Genomic DNA, 20,954 nt, shown 5'->3' on the forward strand with positions numbered 1-20,954 from the left:
CAATCACAAATAACAGCATTGACTTCCAATGTTAGGGCCTTGTTTATGGCTTTTTGAGTCTGTTGGAATAAGAATATAGAGGGAAAGTCTCATCCTCTTGGCAAAGAAAGAGGGCCAACACCGGAATGCTGGGAGCCATTCCTTAAAGCTTCGCTTAGAGATTGTATTCTCCCGGTTTCCGCTGAAACACCAAGTTGGCTAGTTGATCTGATCCAAAAGGGAAGTTGGATTTTTCAGAATTGTCACCGGTAACCCCCTCTCTGCTATGTCTTCCATTGCCTCCTCTGCCAAGCTGCAAATCACCGTGCTGTCCTTGTAAAACACTCTCGGTCTGGCCGGGAACAGAGTGTGGAATTTCTTTCATTGAGCACAGCTTTTGCTTCTGCAAACTCCCTCCAGTACCTCAGCACCTCCAATCCTTAGTCGTGCAAGTGTACCCTTTTTCCTTGGAAATCAAATCCTTTTTTCCGCCAAAATTTTTTGAGCATATCCTATTTCATTCTGTAGCTTGAAAATTTGACCTCAACTGATCTTGGTGGGGCTTCAGTCGGAGGATTCGGAACGAGCGCCAGGTGCGCTCTCTCGATATTTAGCGCTGTAGAAGAAGAGAGCTCTAAACCTTTCATTAACATCTCTTCCGTGAAGGCAATCACTGATGTCATGCTTTCCTCAGCTCCTTCTTTTAGCCTATGTATTCTGACAATATCACGCCGCGAACGCCCCTCCAAGTCAGTCAGTTTAATCTCCATTTGCACCTAAAGCTTCACCAGCTCCAAAAAGACATCCTCTGATGATTGGATTTGGGTCTCAGCCATATTGATTCGCCCCTATGCTTCTTCCATTCTTTATAAATTTTATCAATATCTTGTCTTCTGCTTTTTAGTTACTGGCCGGAGTCCTTTCTGAATTCCCATAGCTATTTTCAAGATTAAGCCAGGGTTAGTTGTCTACTTTGCGTGAGACTTTTCTTCCCTTTTTTGGGCATTTTTGTTCACCCGCTGTATCTACAATTGCTTTAGTGCCTCTCAGAGAAAATTCAAATTATATCGGGCAACTTTTAATTTTCACTGTTGATAACTTGTCACTCTATGCTGCCATTGCCTTGCCAGCTAGACTGGAAGTCTTGTAAAAAGTACAGTGGAAAGTACAGGGCATTGTAAAGTGTATAGTTAGAACAAATGCATTTACATCTCAATTTGAGCCTGCACGTCAATGCTAAATACTTTAAAAACCTTAAAGATTAAGTTGAATTTGTACATGTACAAAATGATCATGTTGTGTTTTGGTATCAGCATTATCGTGTAGATTTTAATACATACCTGAGGCCCAACTCTGCCAGCAACACCATCAAACTGCAGTGACACAAATAGAATAATTGAAAGAATTAAACAAATTAAGATGCATACCGTTACGTACTTGAACTGCTTTCAGATAAGATTTCAGTCTAGAAAAAATTGCCTGATTCAAATAGCAGTGCTGATACAGTATTGCTGTTGTAATTCTGCATGTTGCCTACATTGTCAGGATTCTGGTAGATGACTTGTCCTGGTGGTCCAGGTGGGCCTGGTGGGCCTTGGAGCCCGATTCCATCTCGGCCTGGTTCCCCCTAAAACCACAACACATATAGAGAAAAGATAAATACTAGCCCTCCTCCCAGTAAGAAACTGAAGACAGTGAATCAGTCAAATGCTCAATTTGGCAAAGCTCTGGTTAAGTTTTATAGAACTGCATTAAATATAGAGAATAAAAAATATCTTTTAAAAATGAAGAATTTACTTATTTCTGAGGGATCTATTACCTACAAAAAGCTAACTAACCACACAGAAACATACAGAAGTCACACTGCATACCATATTACAGAAAATTGCTTTGTAGTGAAAATATATAAATGAACGGATATCCAGCATTTAAAATGATATTCACCGTCTCTCCTTTGTCACCTCTGTCACCCTTCTGTCCCTGTAAAATTAAAGAATAACAGAAAAGACACTCAAACAAAGATGCACTGTTTATCCAGATAATTGCTTCATAAGGATCCAATAAACATTCAACACTCATTATAAAAAGACATTAATAGCACAGTTTCTACTATATTAAAATACAATAAACATGGTAAAAAGGAAGATCAACTACAGATTTTACTACTAGGTGTCTTGTTTCTACCAGTGGAATTTCTGTATTACACTTCAAATATGATGTCCTGATTCATGATTTAACTCAAAGTATCATCAGCATCTTTCCACAACTATCAACGTTTTCCTTCAGTTGTCACAAAAGGTTTAACAAATGCAAAAGTTAAATATTAATGTGATGCAAAGGCTAGATATTAATGTTATCCATTCAATGCTTGATATATTACTTCAAACTTTATTTCATATATTGACATAATAATTTTATCTCAAGGTCCACTTACTAGCTTTTTCTGCTTCATCTCATGGTCTTTGTTGGCAGATTTGCTCAGTTGTCATGGAGATGTCATGGAGCTCAGTCAGCTGACAAGTTGGTATGGATGACAAGGGAGCCATGACCTCCATGACAACTGAGAAAAATCCATTAGCTGATGTGGGATGCAGTTGGAAACCCCAAAAGATATAGTAAGTGGGCCCTGAGGTATGATTATTTTGTCAAACTACTATGTCCAGGTTCAGTAATTAATAAGAATACACACTCATATTGGGTGTAACATTGTTTTAAGATTAATTTTAAAGCAGTTATTACATGAAATTGATGTATCATGGATCCCTACTGTAAAACTTTTTATAAAGCCCAGTGGCAAGCTTCAAATTTCTATTGCAGCGAGCCGTGCAGAAGATGATGATGCTGTTTACCCAGCTCTGTCCTCAAAGAGTCCACTTTTTCCCCCTCTATGAAAGTTACTTTTTTACAAAATTGTTTTTAAATTCCTGTTGACACAGTGGTTTGTGAGGAGTTGGTATTTTCTTCCACTAGCTAAAAAAAACATAAACATAAACATTTGACAATGTAAAATATTTAGCCCCATGCCTTTTTTGGGTTATGACACATGTGGTATACTGCATAACACAGTTAAAAGAAAAAAAACATTTAACACTACAGGTTGTTTGCAAGACAAGAGTGCCAGATCTACAGGGGAGTCAGGATTTTACCGGAGGTCCAGGGAAGCCATCCAATCCCGGTCGCCCATCTTTTCCTACAGGACCTTCCATGCCCTTTTGGCCTGGTAGGCCAGGCAACCCATTTTTACCCTGCAGAGGTCAAAGCATTCAAGTTATACCACTGAAGAAAGGAAAAACAAAATTCAGTGAACCACACGGAAATAATGTTGTTGTCAAACTACATTCTGACTCAAATCCTCAGACCAGCTTGACCAACCTGGGAAGATAGTGTGAATATTGTCTTCTCTATCAACAATTAACTTCATAATGCTCTTCAACAACACACTTTAATTCCATGACTGATCCTTTGAAGCTTAATATTCTACCAGCCAATCCTGCAAATCTGAATGCTAATGCAAAGTTAATCCATATTTAGGTAAGCAACTGTGACTGTCAGTATGTAACAATTAACTACAGTAGTGATTAGCCTTTTTGTTGTTAAAGTTCTTCAAAAAATATTTGTATATTAACAATGAACTGCTCGTAATGTGAATGTATTTCTGATCCCGCTGAAAATCAACACTAAACTTTGCAGCTCTGCGCAACTTTCAGCTACTCTTTGTTCATTGCTTTGCTATTGGCAGTCCATATGTTCCACTACCATCACAGGGTGGTGAACCGAACCTGAGCTGAAACACCTGTAATGTGATCTGCAGTGTTGCTGTTCCTGCTTGATGTGCAGGCAAGTAGGCAAATGTTTGCTAACACGCTAACTCTTGTTGTGAGTTTGTCTTTCAGTCCTCAAGTGGTCGAACATCACTTAATACTGCTTTATTCCATACTATTTTAATATATTCTACTTAATACAATCATCAGTATCAATAAACATTATAATCCACAGTTGTTTGCATACTATTCCACTGTTTTTGTCTTCAAGTTTTTTGTAGGTACGCATCCATTTCATTTCTTTATTTTTCATTTGTGTTACTTTGTGTTACTATTGCATGCTTGTGTTGTTTCTTGTTTTCCCCACTGACTCCTGTTTCTTTAGACACTGCAAGAACATTATTTCCCCCTCAGGAATCAATAAAGCTGCGGCTTATTTCCCCCCCCAACCCTAATGGTTTTGAAACAAACACGTGAAATGACATGAGCAGAGGAGAGTAGCAAGGACAAATCGACTGCCACTAACCAAACTTGAATGTTAAATAAACTCATCAAGAAACCCGAGCAAGCACAGGGGCTTAACGCTTGCCTCAAGACCCGGTTCAGTCCCCGACAGCAGTACCTCACACTTGTTTGTGTTTCAGTTAATATTAAATCACTGGCTCAAAACAAGACCCTTTTATTGATTCAATAGCTTATTTCTATAACCATGTGAGTTGGAGAAGGGGTCAAAGAGACCAGCTCAGGACACATTACTGGAACAATTTCTTAATTACTTACCGGAACTCCAGGCGTGCCAGGAGGACCCTAAAAACACAAAATATTTGCCTTGGTTATTTGCAAGCTCATGTACTGTATATCTTTCTCAGACATATGAAATATAGAGATGTACAAAATCTAACAGTGATACTTGATATTACTCAAGATATGCGACTTTTTGTTATCATTACTGTGAATACTTGGCAATCAGATAAATGATTTAAAAATAGTGTATAGATAGTGTGTAGATAACAGCCTGCAAACAGCCTTTTGTTATCAGAATTGTTTGATAACTAATGTTTTCCAAGCTTTCCAAGACAGACTGCACTAAAGAAACACAATTTCAAGTAAAATAAAATTAAAATAGTAGATAATAGCTGTGCTTTGAGTGTAAGGCTAGCTGTGTTACTGAACAGTTTACTTTTACTTTTACTAAGTAAATCACTACTTCAAAATGTATAATAGTGTTACCAAAAGAAACTATTTAATTGAAGAGCAAAATCGATGGGATTCTGGAGGATGAAACATTCAGCTTGTACCTGATTTTGTCCTACACCTGTAAGTGATGACATGGCTTGCCCATCAAACCTTCTCCCATTTTATTTAATTTGTACTGTATTTATGTATTATGTCAGTTGTCCTATAGCTATAGCTAAGCTATATGGTGAAGCTGAAGACAGTTTTCCACAACATGGACAAAAATTCCAAACCAATTAACTAACTACAATTTAAATTTGTTGATCAGATCTGGAATCAGAGACTTACCATAGCATATGGAGATTGAGAAACTACATTCAAAGAATTTTAGTGCTACAAGGAGAAACTATTGCTTATTTAACATTTTGTGTTGTATGTCTGTGGTTCTCAAAGTGAGGTCCAGGGACCCCCAGGGGTCCTTGAGGGTCTTATCAGATGGTGGACCCTGGTACAAAATCTTATCAAATGCGGGTCTGTGGTCCTTGACTAGAAAAAGTTTGAGAACTACTGTTCTCAAGTCCTTAAGTCTTTTGGTAGAAATTTACTAACCTGTCTTCCAGCTGGTCCTCTGATGCCAGGAAGTCCATTAGACAAAACTCCGCCGGAGCCCTCCATGTCGTCCTTTAAACACCAACAAAGAATTTATAAAAAACGGCCAAATATTTCTTTTGGTCTACATTTTATCACTGTAACTGAGAGGACTACGCCTCTATGAATAATACAGAATCTTACTGCACAAAAAATGCTGAATTTGATTCATTATTTGTTTGCTCACTGATCGTTAATCATGATCTGTAGACTTACTGCAATGTAGACGCTTAATGACATTTATTCTGTCTCATTTCAACACCAATGTGTATGCACTAGAGTTGCCGGTAGACAGTGTTTTGTATTATTATTGAGCATCTTTTCATATCTCCATTTCTGTGATCATGACCTTTCTCTTGGTGAACTGTTCACATTACAGAGATATTTTTTTACAGTGAGATTTTGTCAACTCTACCAAAAGGTATCTTCACATAAACAAATATAGAACTTACAAATCCAACACGATAACTTGGTCCAGGAGGTCCAGGTGGCCCGGGTGGCCCAACTGGTCCCTGTGGTCCAGGCAGACCAGCCAGTCCAGTCTGTCCTGTTGTTCCTGGTAAACCTGGGTCTCCTCTAGCTCCCTGTAGGATAGAAGGACGGGAGTAAAATCAGTGTTCCGATACAAAAAGTTATCTCAGTCTTCAGTGAAGTGCATCTAACCATGCTATGGAATTTAAATGCAATGTCATTAATCATCTGTAGCCTGCACAAAACTATCTGTGCCATGCAGCAGTTAACCATCAGTATCAAAAGGCAATTTAAGGTATGTAATGTAATTGCACATGACACACACCCATGCTTATTGTTCTAGGACCAGAGTCAGACATCTCCAAATGTTAAACCAAACCATAGCCAGCACTCAAGATTAAAATTTCAGACAAGTCTAACATTTGCATGTTGTTAGAAGACGCAAATCCCCTTTGATGGTTGACGTGCTGGAGCCTAGTTACCTGCAGATGGGAAGGTTTAAGAGAGTAGGAGGAGGATAAATAGTGAGGCAGCAGATTGGTGAGGAAAGAAAAGTACGAGCTGTGCTGGAGAAATGAAAGGGATGAGAAAAGCTTAAGAAAATAGTTGGATAAAAGTTGATATGTCAGTTATCGAATGGGCGCCATTATTCTGAAAACACACCACCAACTTACAGTACACTTCAGTTGATGTACCTTTTTCCTAGGATTATGACTAATAAATTCTTCTCTACTACTGGTTACTACAACAAGGGCAATTTGCATGTGGCTAAATTTTGGAACGTAGACCTCACTGTTAAGCTGCAGCTGCAACTTTATGTTAAAATTGCTTAAAAGAAACCAAAATAATCAATAAATAATAACAATAATAAATCCTCACCTTCTCTCCAACTGCTCCTGGAAGACCCAGCTCGCCTGAATCACCCTAAAGTAGAAAGAAAGAGTTTGACAAAACATGTTAATAGAAACACCAATTAAAGTCTAACTGAAATTTAGTTCTCCTCACTTTTTGTGTAAGGAAATACAAACCAAAATGACGGAGTGATTACTGTGCATATTTTCATTTGTTTTGTTTTTCAGAAGAGGATTAAACAGTTTTTGGACATATTTGTTGAAATGGTGTCTAAGATTCAAGCCTCTGGGTGAGTGTTCCCACTGCCAGCGATTGACTGACATCCGAGAACTGACGTTGCTAGGAGACGTGTTGTCAATTTCACTGATGCACTTCATAGCTCTGTATAGCCTATGAATATTGAGGTTGTTTTTCCCCTTTTTCTTTTTTCTTTCTCTTTGACTTCATTTGACAGCTGAAAGTGCAGAGAGACAGGAAGCCGGGATGGAGAGAGGGATGTGACCACGGATGTATTAAGAGTGCTGGATACGGTGCCTTGCTGCGGATTTCCCCCAGTGGTCACACACAGACACCATTATAAAAAAAAAGATGTCTGTGAAACTGCAGACAAGGACAATTATTACTCTTTGTATCACAAATTTAAAAACCTAGAAGGCTACATGTTTGTAAAACATTCCCAGAGCCTGGAAATGCGATTATAAAGTTTGTGACATTACCCCAATGTAAAGTGTATGGGCCAAGTGGAAAAAACACTACTGCAAATTTAGTAGGCCACACGACACAGAAGCAAACCTGAAAGCTAGAAAAGTTTTTGGCCTATGTGTCTGGATGCGCCAGGCAAGCAATTTTCATTCAAGTGAATAATAGCCATCTTTGAGTCAAGTAACTAGTTCTTATAATACAACACAATACCAAACCCTACAAATAAGAACAAGTTAAAACAAACAAATACTGAGTTACAGGCAGAAAATATTTTTAATTTCATCTGTTTTTTTAAAGCAGATCTCATATTTACACAATGATAATTATTGAGAACCTTTGTGGCTTAAGTTCTTTCGGATGCTTAAAAAAGTATCCTGTTAGTCTGTAGAGAAGAAACAATAATTTTCACATGGTCATTTACCTTTTCTCCCTTAGGACCAGGAGCTCCTGGGAGGCCATCAGTACCTGGCAAACCAGGCAAACCCTAGAGGCCGAAAGATTTGGTTAAGGTATAGATAGAATCATTACAGTCAGTATTCAGAGGGTTAAGTGAATATTTGTGTCAAGAGGCAAAGACATTGACACCTACATCTTGACCTTTTGCGCCGTCCTTCCCTGGTGGTCCAAATGCTCCAGAACTCAATGCTGTACCTGTTGTAGAGGGACCAGGAGGACCAGGGGGACCAGGGGGACCAGGGGGACCTGGTGGCCCCTACAACAAAAAAAGAATCCATTCACGTAACAATTTCACTGTAATCTGTGACGTGTTTGTAGATACATATTAGTTGTATATATACAATGAATGTATCCAGAAACAGAAATGCCTTACAGCAGATTCATCTTCTTGGTTACATTATTACAGCAACAACGATGATGTCTTCTCCTTCATTATTTGTTTTTGATGAGTGTCGTATTGATTGTAATTGTTCTCACCTGGGGAGAATCCAAAGTGGGGAACCCAGAGCCTTCCATGTCCACAAAAGTCTGCAATACATTAATTAAAATCAATCGTGTATCAATCGTGTGCCTAAACTTTACATGAAACGCAATTGAGGCCAAGAGTAACTCACAGATCTGATTCCAGGTCCTGGGGGTCCAGGAGGACCTGGGGGTCCCCTGGGGCCCGGTTGTCCCTCTCCGCGGTCTCCCTGTATGCACAAGACTCATTAAGACAAGCTAGATTTCTACAACAGAGACATCCAGTTAAACAGCCATGATTTTCTGTTATTTACCATGTTCTGCTGTACTTTGTTCTAGTACAAAGTACAGCAGAACATGTGTTTGGTTAACAAAATTATTTCTGGTTTTATTTCAATGTAACTGAGCATCTAACCTTATCCCCTTTGGGTCCAGGGTCACCTGGAGTTCCTGGGAAGCCTGGAGGTCCTTCAGCACCCTGTGTTGGGGAAACCATAATGTTAAGGCACTAGGGGTTGTCATGAACTTACTACATGGAAAAGCAAAGTTTAACAGACCATCATAACATACTCTTTTGACAACTGATAAAAGTGAAAGCCATTATATTCTTGGTATTGTGCAAAAAAAGAGAAACAACTCACAGCTTTTCCATCCTCACCAGGATCACCCTGCAAGATTGAAATAAAGAATGAAACACAAGTAATGTAACAATGCAACAGAAAAGATACAGTATGCTTTACAGTATAACAAAACCACCACATGCTGTGAAAAATACAGGAGACCTTGGCTAGACAACCACAACACATAACTGTTTGAGACAGCAATACTGCCCAAGCATGCAGTCAATCCACAGACAATTCAACACACACAGTAAATAGTTTGATTTACTGAATAGATCATTAACATAATGGTACAGTGTGCTGTTGCATCTCTACACGATATTTACTTTAATAATACAAAATGCAAAGGCAGTTTTTCGAGTGTGATTAGTGTTTTTGAGTAAACAATTCAACAGTATTCAACTCACTGGCTCTCCATCAGCTCCTGGTGGTCCCGGTGGGCCTGGGACACCATGTGGTCCAGCTGGTCCTCGGGGTCCAGGGACCCTTGAAACAACTGAGCCGTCACTGCCAGCTGAAAAATCGGCTGAAGGGCCAGGGGGACCAGGGGGCCCAGAGGGCCCAGGGAGGCCAGGCTCTCCCTTCGGTCCTTGAGAGCCAAAGCCTGCACTGCCCTGGAGATGAATAAGTTAATTGAAGGTCCAATCAGACAAGAGAAATGACAACTTTAAACTTTACCAGAAATCCACAACTGAGATCAACACATATGTTAATGTTGTAGCAGGTCTCTCAAAGTGAGGAATTCTAATGACCTGTTAAGAAATATTAGTGGGACGTAGATTACGCTTTGTTTATACAAGAAATCTGTCTCATCTAGGGATGAAACAGGTGATATTGATAGAGAAAGTGACTAAGACCAAAAGTCATGATTTCATTTTGAGTAAATAGGTACATGCCTCTGGGATACTCAGATCAAAGAGTCAAGTCATTCAAAATAATCTATAACTTACCTTGGCTCCCTTTTCCCCTCTTTCTCCCTGAAAAATTAAAGAAAATGAAGAGGATATCAGTCCCAATTGTCCTCACTGGCCATCTGATCTGACTTGAAACACTTCTAACAACATGCACTAACATTCATATCCACAGACATAGCCTCTTCTTGTACAATTTTAACTAAAACAGCATACATTGAGTGTATAAACTTTCATTATAGGCGGCACCAGTGGAAATTACATTTCTGCAGTTACAAACTTGTAAATAAATGTATGACCAAATGCAATTTCAGTTACATCACCCACTGAAACTATTTCTAACCATAACCCTTATGACCCTAACCATCATCATATACTTTAACCTAATCATAACCCTAAACGTCATTTTTCTTAGTATATGGAAATAAATGTTTTTTTTAGTGTTTTTTTCTGTGTGTGTGTCTTCAATTTTACACACAACACATTATGTTACATGCTTCTTATAGTACCAAATGCATACGTATGCATAAATTAGGGCTTGCAGCTCCCTCTAGTGTTCACATTACTGCTACTGCTACCCTTGCTCTTGTATTTGCTTGTGCTTTTACCAATTATCTCACTGCCCACTGCAACCTTCAGAAAAGACACCATGTTGAAAAAAAAAGTTTGAGGCATCATTAATGCATCCCAACTCTCAAACTGCACACCACTATTACTTGTCTAATAAATGTGTTTCACAGTACAGTTTAAAAAGAAAAAAAGTCCAAACCTTTCCTCCAGGGCCTCCACCCCGTGAACTGAAGCCAGAGCCTGAACCTGCTTCTCCCTTCGCCCCAGTTGGACCTCTATCTCCTTTCTCTCCTCTGTCCCCTCGGTCACCCTTCGCTCCTTTAGCCCCAATTGGCCCTGGAAAACAACAACAAAAGACAGTCATTAATATCTTCATGAAAAAAACCATCCAAAAATGATTGTTTCCCACATCCCAAACAATGAACAGGACATTTACTGCTCCCAATAGACCAGAACAAAAGAAGAAAAGAAAATAACCTTTTGCTTGACAACTTCAACATAGTGTGCACGGCTGTAATTTATTGGCCATATGAATGTGGTAATTGAACCTGCCTTCCCACACCTGCATGCACCACCGTACTTCTGTATATTTTCTGACCTTAAACTCTTCCCACTGAATGTGTCACTTTCAGTGGGAAGAGACTATATGAAATGCAGCCCATTTCCAACTCTGCTGACATGCACAGCAAAAGTATGTGCACTGCGAGGAGGCTTCTGAATTGATACATGACCATAGAATATTCATTGAATAAACTAATTCCATGTATCATAGCATTCATAGCCTAAGCTTATATGTAATACTAGTCCTGCTTGTCCAATCCCTGTTATTTTTAAGAAATAGAAATCCATGTAGAGATTAACCAAAAATTGTTTTTGCATCCTTTTTTCACAGCCAAACATGTTGGACATGCTACATACACAGCCCCATGTCCTTTAATATCCACGAGAGAGCCAGGAAGCAATAAAACTTTATCTCACTCTTTGCCTCTCTCAATTGAGCTCCTCTATTTTCTCTTGGCAAATCTGTTTTTTTTTCCAAGACATTATGACCTGAATGGCCAATTTCATTGGCTTACTGTATTCGCAAACATGTCCACCACCCTGCATGAATTCAAAAGCATATGGACTGTACATAGATTCATGCATTATGTGGTTGTGTTTTTAAATCCATGTGATGTCCTGCATTAGGAGTACACACACAGCATGAGGCAGGCGAAACATCAGCACAGAGAATAGAAAGGAAGGAAAAAACAAGGGATTTGGATGATTTTCTCTCTGTTGATAACTCCCATTGACCCACCTGGTGACCCAGAAAGTCGGGGCTTAGACTCCACATACACAGAAACCTGCTCAGAGTCAGTTGCTGAACATAATACAAAGGAAAATGTTAAAATAAGTCTCCAGATTAACATTTGTCAGTCACTTGAATTCTCCAGGACATTAGGTAACCTGTTAATGTTATTTACTTTTCTATCTTCTTCATAGTTTCTAGATCAGTTTTGTGTGCATTTTTTTTGGCAATTCCTTGGCTTGCCTTTTCTCTGTGGACAAAGACCTAAATACCTTCTCTAGTATTGGTGCTTTAGTAAAAGCAAATTTACTGAAAATGTAATATTCTTAAAGGACGAGTTCACAATTTTTCCAGTCTGTCTTAAAACAATAGTCAGGTGCCCAAATGAACATTGAAATAGGTTTTTCTTGCTATAATCATTCCTCCTGTTCATAGAAGATTACTTCATAATGCATTTTCTGAAGCTAATATGAACCTTTAGCTGTCCAAATTAGTCAAAGTTCCTCTTTTTGTAACTATACTTCCACTGCAGCTCAACAGGAAAACACTGAGGGAATTTAATGCTAGAAAGACTAAATGTGTCAGATATCCACTTGATATGATTAACTCAGCCTGCTGAAGCCTCATATAAGCTTCAGATCAGCTTTTAAATGCATTTTTGCACAAATTGACTGTGTGGACACACTGTGGATTTTGGCCCCCATCACTTCCATTGAAAGCACATTTGAAGAGGATCTTTTAATAGCCAGAATGAACAGGAGGAATGATTACAGCAAGGAAAACCTATTTCACTGTTCTTATGGACACCTGACTGTCGTTTTAAGACAGACATGAAAAATTTAAAAAATCGTTTAGACTTAGATACTTTGAATAGCAGACAGTAATAGCATCATCAAAACAAACACAAAGTGCTATCTGATGAAGGTATCTATTGAAAACGAACTTAGACATAACCGGACATGACATAAGTCTTGATTTCTCTTCTTGAAGTACTACTACTACTGGGAATGTCATTAGTTTTGCAGGTACTTCATAAACTAAAGGATCGGACAGATAAAATTTTGGACCAGATGATGGCATTAGATGAAAAGTTAAGTGATCACCAAAGTTTTTACAATTAATCATGACAGGAACATTGTAGCAAATTTCATGACAATAGCAAGAATGCCTGTAAGAAATCTCATGGCAATCCATCCAATAGTTGTTGAGATATTTCAGTCAGGACCAAAGTGTTGGACCTACAGACATTGCCGTCCCTATAGCCACGCTGCTAGTGTAGCTCATGAAAAATTAATCAACACATTCTAAGCTAGTACTAGTATAAAACAAACTAAATTATTTTCAATCTATGTATTCCCCTGGATGACAGGATGTAGAGAAATGTTCAGCATTTTTCTACATAAATTGAAATATAAATTCAGAAAAATAAATTGAAAAAAAATCTACACACATATAGAAATGTAATCAGAATTCAAGCACAGACCATGAAAATGCAATTGATGTAATTTACATGGTAAGCAATGCCTGTCTTGATACTGTCCTGATTTCCCTTACAAATGAAGGATTTTCAACCCCATATTGCATTAGTCCTGATGTCCACTAGATGGAGACATTTGTCACTAAATTGGTTTACAGCAAGCTCTGACTAGCTCAGCTATGCATGTTCAAGAAACGTGATCTCTGCAACAGCATGTATTGTCATAAACATTCAATTCCTCACACGGCAGGTGAGCTGAGTCACATGTCAGCATGTGGAAGTACAACATCTATTTCTCATCTTTTAAAGTGAAATTATACACATGCAAGTGTTTACTGTGGTCAGACAAACTCACCTGTCTCTCTTGTAATTGACGCCTCCTCTTTCCTGATCACGGGTGGCTGTTGAATGGGTCGGGAAGATGGAGGACTAGTCTGCAAGAAGAAAATCAAGCAACAGAGAGAAAAAGACCATATTTATGAGGCAACTGATTACATTAACTGGATGCCAAAGGCTCTATTGATCCTGCAAAACTGAGTCATGAGCTACACAGCCTCCACATTGTTTCCACTGGTATTCCCCCTGAAAAACCTTGAAAACAATTTAAGAACCACTTCACGGCATGGGAAAAAGTAGTGCTTGTTAACATTAATCCTAAACAATCCCAACAAAAATGACTCATGTTTCAGCACTATGTTACCATTCAGCTACACTAATGTTTAAAGTTTGAGTTCAAGCAAAGCTCTCCCCCAAGCTAACAACATTGTTTCCAAGCCCCACACCACGTTTTTTTTTTTTTTTTTTTAAACATGATTGAGTCAACATGTGCATTGCAAACCCAGCAAAACCGTTTCTTTTTTGGCAAATTGTTATTGTTTTCAGTAATTGCAGTAGATGTGTTAATCACTGTCAGACATCTCATGCCTGGCCTCCATTGCAAAACTTCCCTGTGTGTGAGCCTTATTAAGGCAGTCAGCGAGCACAGCCTCAAGTGTATCACACCGATCTAGCCTGCAGTTGGAAAATTTCACTATTTAGAGTTATGGTGACAACTGGAGTACAATTAATATGTTCCTTTGCAATACAAATGACATACACAAACTTTCATTGGTATTTGTGTGTGTGTGTGTGGTCATCCTATTGCTGCCACTCCAAACCCCATTTTTAATCTCCACAGCTGAACTAATAAAACCCAACGATCAAATAAAATGTGTCAAACTTTCTTCTGACTAACTTCTCATTTATACTTAATGTAACTAATTAATTTATAATTAATTGTTGAATGTAAAAAGACCTTATTGGACATGACTGGCGATTTTCTATGTATACACATGGCTCCAAAGACTAAACGGCAATCACGTTTTCAGTCTCTGTAGTTCTGAAGTTCTTTGAGCAAAGCACTGTAAACAGGACTGTGTTCCCATGCATGCACAGTGGCATCTGCCTTCTACAGAACTACTCTCTGTTGACTGAAAACTTGATTGCTGTTATTACTCTTTGGAGCCGTTTCTAAACAAACTCTTCTTTGTGAAGGAAAATGTCACCCAACGATGTAACTCATAATTGTGCTTTTAACACTTTTTGGACAACAACGGAGGTCTACGGCAAGGAGGAGTAAGATCAGGCTTTGGATACACACACAATACTAGAAAGTAGGATCAGGTCATTGTTGGTTTGGCTTTGCACATGAGATCGTTTCACAATAAGAAAAACATAGAATATCGCCAGCAATATCCTTTAAAGAAGCACAAATCATGCAAGGGTCTTCATACCTGGACCCCAGAGTCTCAACTTATCAGTTGCTTCTATTAGATTCAGTGATAATAAGAAAAATATAGAAAATCGCCTTATCCTTTAATATATTTAAAAATTAGTCTGTTTATGCATTAGATGTTTTCATGTGTTTATTTGTGTGTCTGCAGACAAAGAAAAGACAGGCCAAACTCCAGTCAGCCAACAATCTTGCATCACTAAATACACAACAAGACTGAGACAAGCAACAGGAGCAATCAAAGGTTGGGGGACGTAGGGTCACTTCTGCTACCAAAAAACTGCCTTTGGGTAAAAAGAGAGGGGGGGGGGGGGATAATGCAAATACCCCCCTGTCTGTAACTCATTCTTCACCGGTGACACACCTCGAATTGTCACCTGTGGAATTCAAGAGAGGAGTGGGATGAAGAATGTAGCAAAGGGGGCAGCTGAAGTGAAGCCAGTGTTGATAATTAACCAGTTTTCTTCCTGAGAAACTCCCCCCACTGTGTTACAGAGCACTGACTATGCTAAGAATTTGACCAGACCGCTATTGACTGTTCTAAGTTGATTTATGTATTAATGCGATAAAGAATACCCTGCTTGTTCACTCCTTCACCTATCCATCATAGCAGGGGATGATGGGTGGGAGGCTCCAATCTTTAGAACATAGTGTTGATGGATTTGAACCACACTACCCTGAATCTAAGAGCAGGTATGCAGCTCCCTCTGCAATGAACATATTCCACCTCCAAAGCAGTGTAGCATGATATTTTTTTTCAGTGCACGCCCTATGAAGTATCACCAAGGAATCTAATTGGAATTTGCACATTTTTGTGGTTGGTCTGCAGTGAAAAGAAAAAACAGCTGTTTATAATACATCAATCAAGGGTTGAGTTTCATTTGTCTGACCCTTATGGGTCTTGCATAAAACTACAAACTAAATGCACAACAGTCAACTTGCCTCCTAGCTAATCAGTTAGCAGCTTGGCTTTTTGAATTCAACAAAAAAAGCACCTTTTTGAAGCTCCTTTGTCATGTTTTAGCAGCAGCTTAACTTTTGCAAATTCAAACAACAATTATCTTATGCAGTGAGGTTAACAGCCCCTGTTGCTGCAAACACAACATGATAAACATTCCTGTGTTATTTGGTGGAGATTCAATGGATACAAAGTCATTACTGCATGCACAAATGCAAACATGACATAGAATTGGCTTTCCATGTCATCTGTTCCTGTGAGATTCATAAAGAAGAGTGTTAGGTAATTTCACAACACTGATTTGAGACTGATTTGCAGATTTGCATCCTTTCTGTTTCATCATCACTTAGTAATCAGTTTAAATATGTTGATTGTATTCTCTGGACAGCATCTGCTTACTGAATGTGACTAAAGGATTGTTTTGTATAACACGTAAGGACTGTCCAGATTGCAGATTTTAAAACTTGTGTGTATGTTTTTTGTATGTCATTTGTCAGCAAAATCACATCACAAATGGTAGAAAATATGTACAAATGACATCTGTATACTTTAACATAAAATATACAAGAGACTTCATTTCATTTGCTGATAAAAGTTTCATAAAACTGAAAAAATTTACTTTCAAGTGATTTGTAGTTCTTCCTGAACATAGTTTACATCAGAAACAGTTACCAATAGCAACTCACTGACATCATCTGAAACAATCATACACACCACATCAAGTCAGATTTACGCTCCAGAAACATTTCCTCTTTAGGCTTTATGCTGAAGGGGACACTTGGATTCCAGCAGTGACACTGTTAAGGATGACTGACTGGCTCTGTCATCTATCACCATGAATTCCAGGATGACAAAATGGAAAGTTTCACTTATACGACTCTCCCTCTCTAACATGTCTTTGTCTGGACTTGTCTCAATCGCACCGGTTGGACAATTGCGCAGAGTGTAGGTTATACTGGGTGTGAACAGACATCAGATGGAAAAAACGTCGGCAGGTAGGCATTACATGCCAGCTGTTATCTTTTACACTACATTACGTATGATGCTAATTAATACCTATCGGATAGATGGAAAAGCCCCTTGTAAGTAGTGCAGTAATGACCAGGCAGGTTGAAGACAAGAGACTTCTGACATAAGGTACCATGAACCTGCCCTCTCTGTCTCCTTCTCTGACTTTATTTCCACTTCTGTTAGTTCCTGTACATTGTTGATTGAGAAACCAGTCAGAATAACAAAGCCTTGAGGCGGTGGGCCCCTTGACTTGGATCAGATCGAGTCCAAATTGACATCTGGTTTTTCTAAGTCAACTCTATAATTGAGTGGGAGTACATGCACGCACAATGGTGGAGGTTGTGCTACATTTCAGTCTGTGTGGCTATCTTTGAGGGTGAGTGGGTGCCTGTGGAATCTGATTGTTTGTGAGTGTGAGAGAGACATAAAACAGAGAGAGGAAGACAGGATGACAAAGGCAGGTGATAAATGGAGTGACAAAAAGGACAGTGATGGAGGAAAAGACAGAAAGACACAAAATTAGAATTTTTTAGAGAATAGAGAATAGCCTAAGTATGATAGTGTGCTTCTGCCTAAAGACAAATGTGCAAATATGGTTGTGTGCATGGTTGTGCATGGTTACCAAAAGATACAAAAACACTACAAACTATCAGCCCTCAGGCAAAATCTGTTGGTTTAGGCCTTCATCCAGGTGACAAGTCCACAGCTTCATCTGTCCAAACTTCACCTGACACCAAGTAAATCCCCTGCAGAATAACTATACCAAAACATTAAAAGCTTGATTTTTTTAGCATCTGTTTGGAAAGCTATTAGCAAATAACAAGAATACAATTTCAGAATGATTTTATCATTAACTCTCAACTCACCAAAGTGATTTCCTTTCTAGTCTGAGAGGCAACTCTATGTAAAAAGTCTTTTCCAAATGTGTAAGACAGAAGCATCCTTCTCACTCTTGCACTCTAAAGACATTCATCAATTTACATCAAGTGTAATGGTTAACCAACCCATGACGTTTCAAGAACAGTGAGAGGAGCAACCTAACTGATTAGCCAAGCTTTAATAATGAGGGAAAACAAAATAGCAGCAGGTGAATATTGTCAAACCTTCTTAATAAGAAAAAGAACTCCATACCGTCCATGTATGTTTCTCCAGGGCTGGTTTTAGCGGTCTGGTTTCTCCGTAGCCACTTCCATCCCCTGAAGCCTGAGGACACCAATCAGACATTTTACAATTAATTTTAAAGATGTTCACAAGACGTTCTTCTTTGTTTTATTCACTGCATTGACAATTACACACCCTAAAGAGAACGCTCATTTAACTGTGTGTGTGGTACTTACAACATGTGTGTCTACTCATTACTCTTTATTTGAATTTTTGGTAAAAATTCATAACAGCTGTTAAGACCTTGGAATAACAGTCTAATCTTTAAGTTACTGTGCTCTGTGTGACAGTATTATTGGCCTATTGTATTTGTCTGTGTTGTATTTATAGACAGATAGATATATAGATGGTCAGTAAAAATAAAACACAGAATAACGTAAAAGACACTTAGTCAAATAGATAAAAAATAATAATAGTGGCATCATAATAAGAATAAAAAATATAATGAAAGTGTCCTTTAGCTCCGCTTACAGGGGACAAAAGAGATATGGGCCCATATGTTATAACAAGGATATGCAAATTTTTTATTCTTTTTTTACGTCTTCTTGGCTGGGTCCCTCTTGGAACAGATATTTTAATCTCAATGAGCCTTTTACCTCGTCAAATTAAGGTGTATTGTTAGTACTCTACAGTATGTCTCCACACTTAATGCCATGAAGTCTTGTATATTTGTTGTATCAAATCCTTTAAATGAGCCTTATATACTTCTACTGGATTGGAGAGTGCTTGGTAATTCAATATCTAGAATGTGTAAATTATACTGGAAAACAGCTGTGTGTGAGGTTATCATTTGCGATGAAAGGCACATCCTGAAATCAGAAACCTGTCATTTCCACTTGGATTGTGATTTTCCCATCTAATCCAAGCAACATCTAAAGATTTGATGACAACAAGTGGTAAAGACTTGAACGCTATTCTGTCAGTAAGGACGAGGTTTTGGTGGTCCGAGCAAGCAGAGCAGCTGCGAGGTCAATGTTTTACTAAACAACAGTAAAGGCTGCTGGTGGGCTGCAGTGAGGCACCTGTGTTTGTGCGTGGGTGGTCAGGGTCGGTGGTGAAAAGACAGCTCTCAGATGCTTATCTGCTATGGATTTATTATTGGTAATAAGTGATGGAATAAATCAACAAAGCCCAGTGAAATCCCATTAATCTGCTGTTGCTCTGTGGTAAACTATGTCTAGCAACTTACACATGAATTTGAACAGAATTTACTGTCCACTATGTCTTACCCCCTTAATTACTGTTGCTATGCCTGTCAATCTTTTCATTCTCGCACAGCACATATGCAGTTTATAATAAGGGGCAGATTAACCCAAAATTAACTCAAAATTCTTAGTAATCTTAATGGATCCTTTATTTGAGACAAAAGACAGAGGTAGACAAAAGTAGGCTTTGTATTTCTAATTGACAACCATCGATTTTGTCAGCTGACAGCTGTCAGAACCAGTCGATTGTTGTTGAACAATGTCAGAACCAGCATTGTTCTTGTATTGTAGTGTAGAGCTCGTTAATCCTAGTATTATAAGTATGATTTTTTTTCATTTCAAGATAACATTGTTGGTCTGCTTAGGTTAAATACTGCAATTTTTCATATTTTCTTAAAGTATGTTTTTACATTAACGTTACCTTGACAAGAAAATAGGCTTTAGGTATGAGGATAACTGCCTAAACTCTGATAATGTTCAGCACCAGCTTCCACACAGAAGGAAATACTACACAGTGGATGTGCCAGTTGTGAATGTTTTTTTTTCACTACAGTATGTAGTAATGTTAAGCTAGTTAGCCGGACATGCTAACAACTGCCGTTACACTGTTTAATCCATTTCTTACACTTTTACGCTCTGTGTTTTTGGTTTTGGAAGGGTTACAAAAAAAGACCCCATTCTCCAAACTTTTAATAGTGAGTATCACTTTTTCTTTAGCTACATGTGGATGACGCTGCAGCAAAAATAGTTTGACAGTTCTGCTGTGCTTAGTTACGGTTGTTAAGCTATAAAAAAAAAAGTCAACCACTGCTTCTCAAAGCCCAAGATGTCATCCTCAAATGTCTTCTTTTGACCCAGCCAACAGTCCATACCCAAATATATTTAGTTATTATGATATATGACAGTTATACCATCATAGAAGATGAAATAAACCAGAAAATATTCACATCTGAGAAGTTATAATCAGAGAATTTGGACATTTTTTTAGTAAAAAATGACTAAAAACGATTAATCAATTATCAAGTTAGTTGTGTAGTTAATTGTTGCAACTGTATAATTATCAAATACCTTTTTAACCTTTCAACATACATTATCAATACTCCCCTGCCTATCTCCAAAATAAGATTAGTTGACACTCACCATATCTGAGTCATCTTCATCTTCTTCACAGTGCCTCTCAGCTGCACGAGGGTCTCCCACCACCCTCAGCTCACCGATCACCCCCTGTTGCAAAACAAGGACATGGTGTTTTGATCTTTAATGATATAATCATGTCAGAGCAGCACTTCCTCTCTCTCACACACACAAAATGTCTTGCTTTTAAAGTACAACTATGGATGGTTATCTCTGAACTTGCAGCTAAGGTCTACGGAATATTTCTCAGGGAATTCCCCCTTTTCCACACAATCAGAGGAGCTATTGATGTCTTCAGTTTTAGCCTCAGTCTGTGAAGTGGCACTATCTCTGCCTCA

General features: G+C 38.5%; 1 protein-coding gene and 1 long non-coding RNA gene across 6 annotated transcripts in view; one reads left to right on the forward strand and one right to left on the reverse strand.

The window, feature by feature from the left end:
• Positions 1 to 8,004, forward strand: part of LOC137192401 (uncharacterized) — an 83,340-nt gene extending 75,336 nt beyond the window's left edge. For both annotated transcript variants that reach the window (XR_010930568.1, XR_010930569.1), the window contains 2 exons: positions 7,115 to 7,176; positions 7,342 to 8,004. This is a non-coding gene — a long non-coding RNA (uncharacterized lncRNA). The remainder of the gene's footprint in view (positions 1 to 7,114; positions 7,177 to 7,341) is intronic.
• col18a1a (collagen type XVIII alpha 1 chain a) overlaps positions 1 to 20,954 on the reverse strand; it is an 89,905-nt gene that overhangs the window by 12,410 nt on the left and 56,541 nt on the right. For all 4 annotated transcript variants that reach the window (XM_067603046.1, XM_067603045.1, XM_067603044.1 and 1 more), the window contains 20 exons: positions 20,623 to 20,706; positions 18,248 to 18,319; positions 13,732 to 13,810; positions 10,808 to 10,944; positions 10,078 to 10,104; positions 9,535 to 9,741; positions 9,149 to 9,175; positions 8,923 to 8,985; positions 8,660 to 8,737; positions 8,523 to 8,573; positions 8,179 to 8,301; positions 8,011 to 8,073; positions 6,915 to 6,959; positions 6,017 to 6,148; positions 5,526 to 5,597; positions 4,521 to 4,547; positions 3,126 to 3,224; positions 1,924 to 1,959; positions 1,517 to 1,606; positions 1,320 to 1,352 (listed from right to left, as the gene is read on the reverse strand). In XM_067603046.1, the coding sequence (XP_067459147.1) occupies positions 1,320 to 1,352; positions 1,517 to 1,606; positions 1,924 to 1,959; positions 3,126 to 3,224; positions 4,521 to 4,547; positions 5,526 to 5,597; positions 6,017 to 6,148; positions 6,915 to 6,959; positions 8,011 to 8,073; positions 8,179 to 8,301; positions 8,523 to 8,573; positions 8,660 to 8,737; positions 8,923 to 8,985; positions 9,149 to 9,175; positions 9,535 to 9,741; positions 10,078 to 10,104; positions 10,808 to 10,944; positions 13,732 to 13,810; positions 18,248 to 18,319; positions 20,623 to 20,706 (1,545 nt within the window). The remainder of the gene's footprint in view (positions 1 to 1,319; positions 1,353 to 1,516; positions 1,607 to 1,923; positions 1,960 to 3,125; positions 3,225 to 4,520; positions 4,548 to 5,525; positions 5,598 to 6,016; positions 6,149 to 6,914; positions 6,960 to 8,010; positions 8,074 to 8,178; positions 8,302 to 8,522; positions 8,574 to 8,659; positions 8,738 to 8,922; positions 8,986 to 9,148; positions 9,176 to 9,534; positions 9,742 to 10,077; positions 10,105 to 10,807; positions 10,945 to 13,731; positions 13,811 to 18,247; positions 18,320 to 20,622; positions 20,707 to 20,954) is intronic.

The sequence above is a fragment of the Thunnus thynnus genome, chromosome 11, assembly GCF_963924715.1.
Source record: "Thunnus thynnus chromosome 11, fThuThy2.1, whole genome shotgun sequence".
NCBI classification, from domain to species: domain Eukaryota; kingdom Metazoa; phylum Chordata; class Actinopteri; order Scombriformes; family Scombridae; genus Thunnus; species Thunnus thynnus.